The sequence below is a fragment of the Physeter macrocephalus genome, chromosome 4, assembly GCF_002837175.3.
Source record: "Physeter macrocephalus isolate SW-GA chromosome 4, ASM283717v5, whole genome shotgun sequence".
Classification (NCBI taxonomy): Eukaryota; Metazoa; Chordata; class Mammalia; order Artiodactyla; family Physeteridae; genus Physeter; species Physeter macrocephalus.
This window is the reverse complement of record NC_041217.1, coordinates 145226284-145227803: the sequence shown is the minus strand read 5'-3', so window position 1 is coordinate 145227803 and position 1520 is coordinate 145226284. Positions and strand designations below refer to the sequence as shown.

General features: G+C 73.4%; 1 protein-coding gene across 1 annotated transcript; it reads left to right on the top strand.

The window, feature by feature from the left end:
- Positions 1 to 329: 329 nt before the first annotated feature.
- On the top strand, positions 330 to 1286 carry FOXE3 (forkhead box E3). The gene has a single exon (XM_007128449.2). It carries the CDS (start codon positions 330 to 332, stop codon positions 1284 to 1286), a length of 957 nt encoding a protein of 318 aa, XP_007128511.2.
- The last annotated feature ends 234 nt before the right edge of the window (positions 1287 to 1520 follow it).

The window sequence follows — 1520 nt, the reverse complement described above, 5'->3', positions numbered from 1 at the left end:
GGGGCTGACGAATCTGGTGGGATGGGGCCAGGGCCAGGGACTGACCCCACGGAGATGAGGAAGGCATGAGGCTGGGTCTGGGACTGACTGACCCAAAGGGACGAGACCAAGGGAGGGGTGAAATGTTGGGGGGTGGGGATGGGAATGGGGGAGAATTGTCAGCATCGTAAGAGGATTGGGAAGGCAAATTAGAGGGGAGGCGCTGGCCAGCGGAGAAGGTCTGAGCCCTCGCCCCTGGTTTGGGGCACAGGGGGAGGGGGCCGTGTCCATATAAGGAGGGTCAGCGGCCCCAGCTCTCTCCGAGAGCTCGGGCAGCCCTCCGCATTCTCATGCCTGGGCGCAGCGACATGGAGCCGCCCGCCGCTTTCTCGGGCTTCCCGGCCCCGCCCTCGGTCGCGCCGTCGGGGCCGCCGCCGTCGTCGCCGCTTGCCGGAGCCGAGCCCGGGCCGGATCCCGAGGAGGCGGCCGCGGGCCGCGGGGAGCCGGAACCTGCGCCGGCGCCGGGCCCGGGCCGCCGCCGCCGGCGGCCCTTGCAGCGAGGGAAGCCGCCCTACTCGTACATCGCGCTCATCGCCATGGCGCTGGCTCACGCCCCGGGCCGCCGCCTCACGCTAGCCGCCATCTACCGTTTCATCACCGAGCGCTTCGCCTTCTACCGCGACAGCCCGCGGAAGTGGCAGAACAGCATCCGCCACAACCTCACGCTCAACGACTGCTTCGTCAAGGTGCCCCGCGAGCCGGGCAACCCGGGCAAGGGCAACTACTGGACGCTCGACCCGGCGGCCGCCGACATGTTCGACAACGGCAGCTTCTTGCGGCGCCGAAAGCGCTTCAAGCGCGCCGAGATGCCCGCGCTCCCTGCCGCGCCGCCCGTGCCCGCCGCCGGCCCGCCGCCTTTCCCCTACGCGCCCTACGCGCCCGGCCCCGCGCTGCTCGCGCCGCCTCCTCCCGCCGCTCCGGGCTCCACGCCACCCGCGCGCCTCTTCAGCGTCGACAGCCTGGTGAGCCTGCCGCCCGAGCTGGCGGGGCTGGGCGCCCCCGAGCCGCCCTGCTGCGCTGCGCCCGACGCCGCCTTCCCGCCCTGCGCGGCAGCCGCCTCCCCGCCTCTCTACTCGCCGCCGCCCGACCGCCTGGGGCTGCCCCCGACGCGTCCTGGCCCCGGACCGCTGCCCGCCGAGCCGCTGCTGGCCTTGGCAGGGCCGGCGGCTGCGCTCGGCCCGCTCGGCCCGGGGGAGGCCTACCTGCGGCCGCCGGGCTACGCGCCGGGGCTGGAGCGCTACCTGTGAGCCCTTCCAGCCCGGAGGAGTGGCTCGGGCCCCTCTCCCCCAGGACGGGGCGCTGCCTGGGAGCCCCCATCTCTGCCCCCTTGGCTTGGAGCGCACCTCGGAGCTCCCAGTTCTGCTTGATGGACTGAGCACACCTGTTGCATCTGTCTCTGCCCCCCATCTCCGGGGAGCCTCCCGCCGTCTCTCCACCGGACTGAACCCCCCTCCCCACCGCGAACTGTGAGGCCCCCGTTT

Bases quoted from the DNA above. Each gene is read 5' to 3' on its own strand.
- FOXE3 (XM_007128449.2), top strand. From the start codon at position 330: ATGCCTGGGCGCAGCGACATGGAGCCGCCCGCCGCTTTCTCGGGCTTC.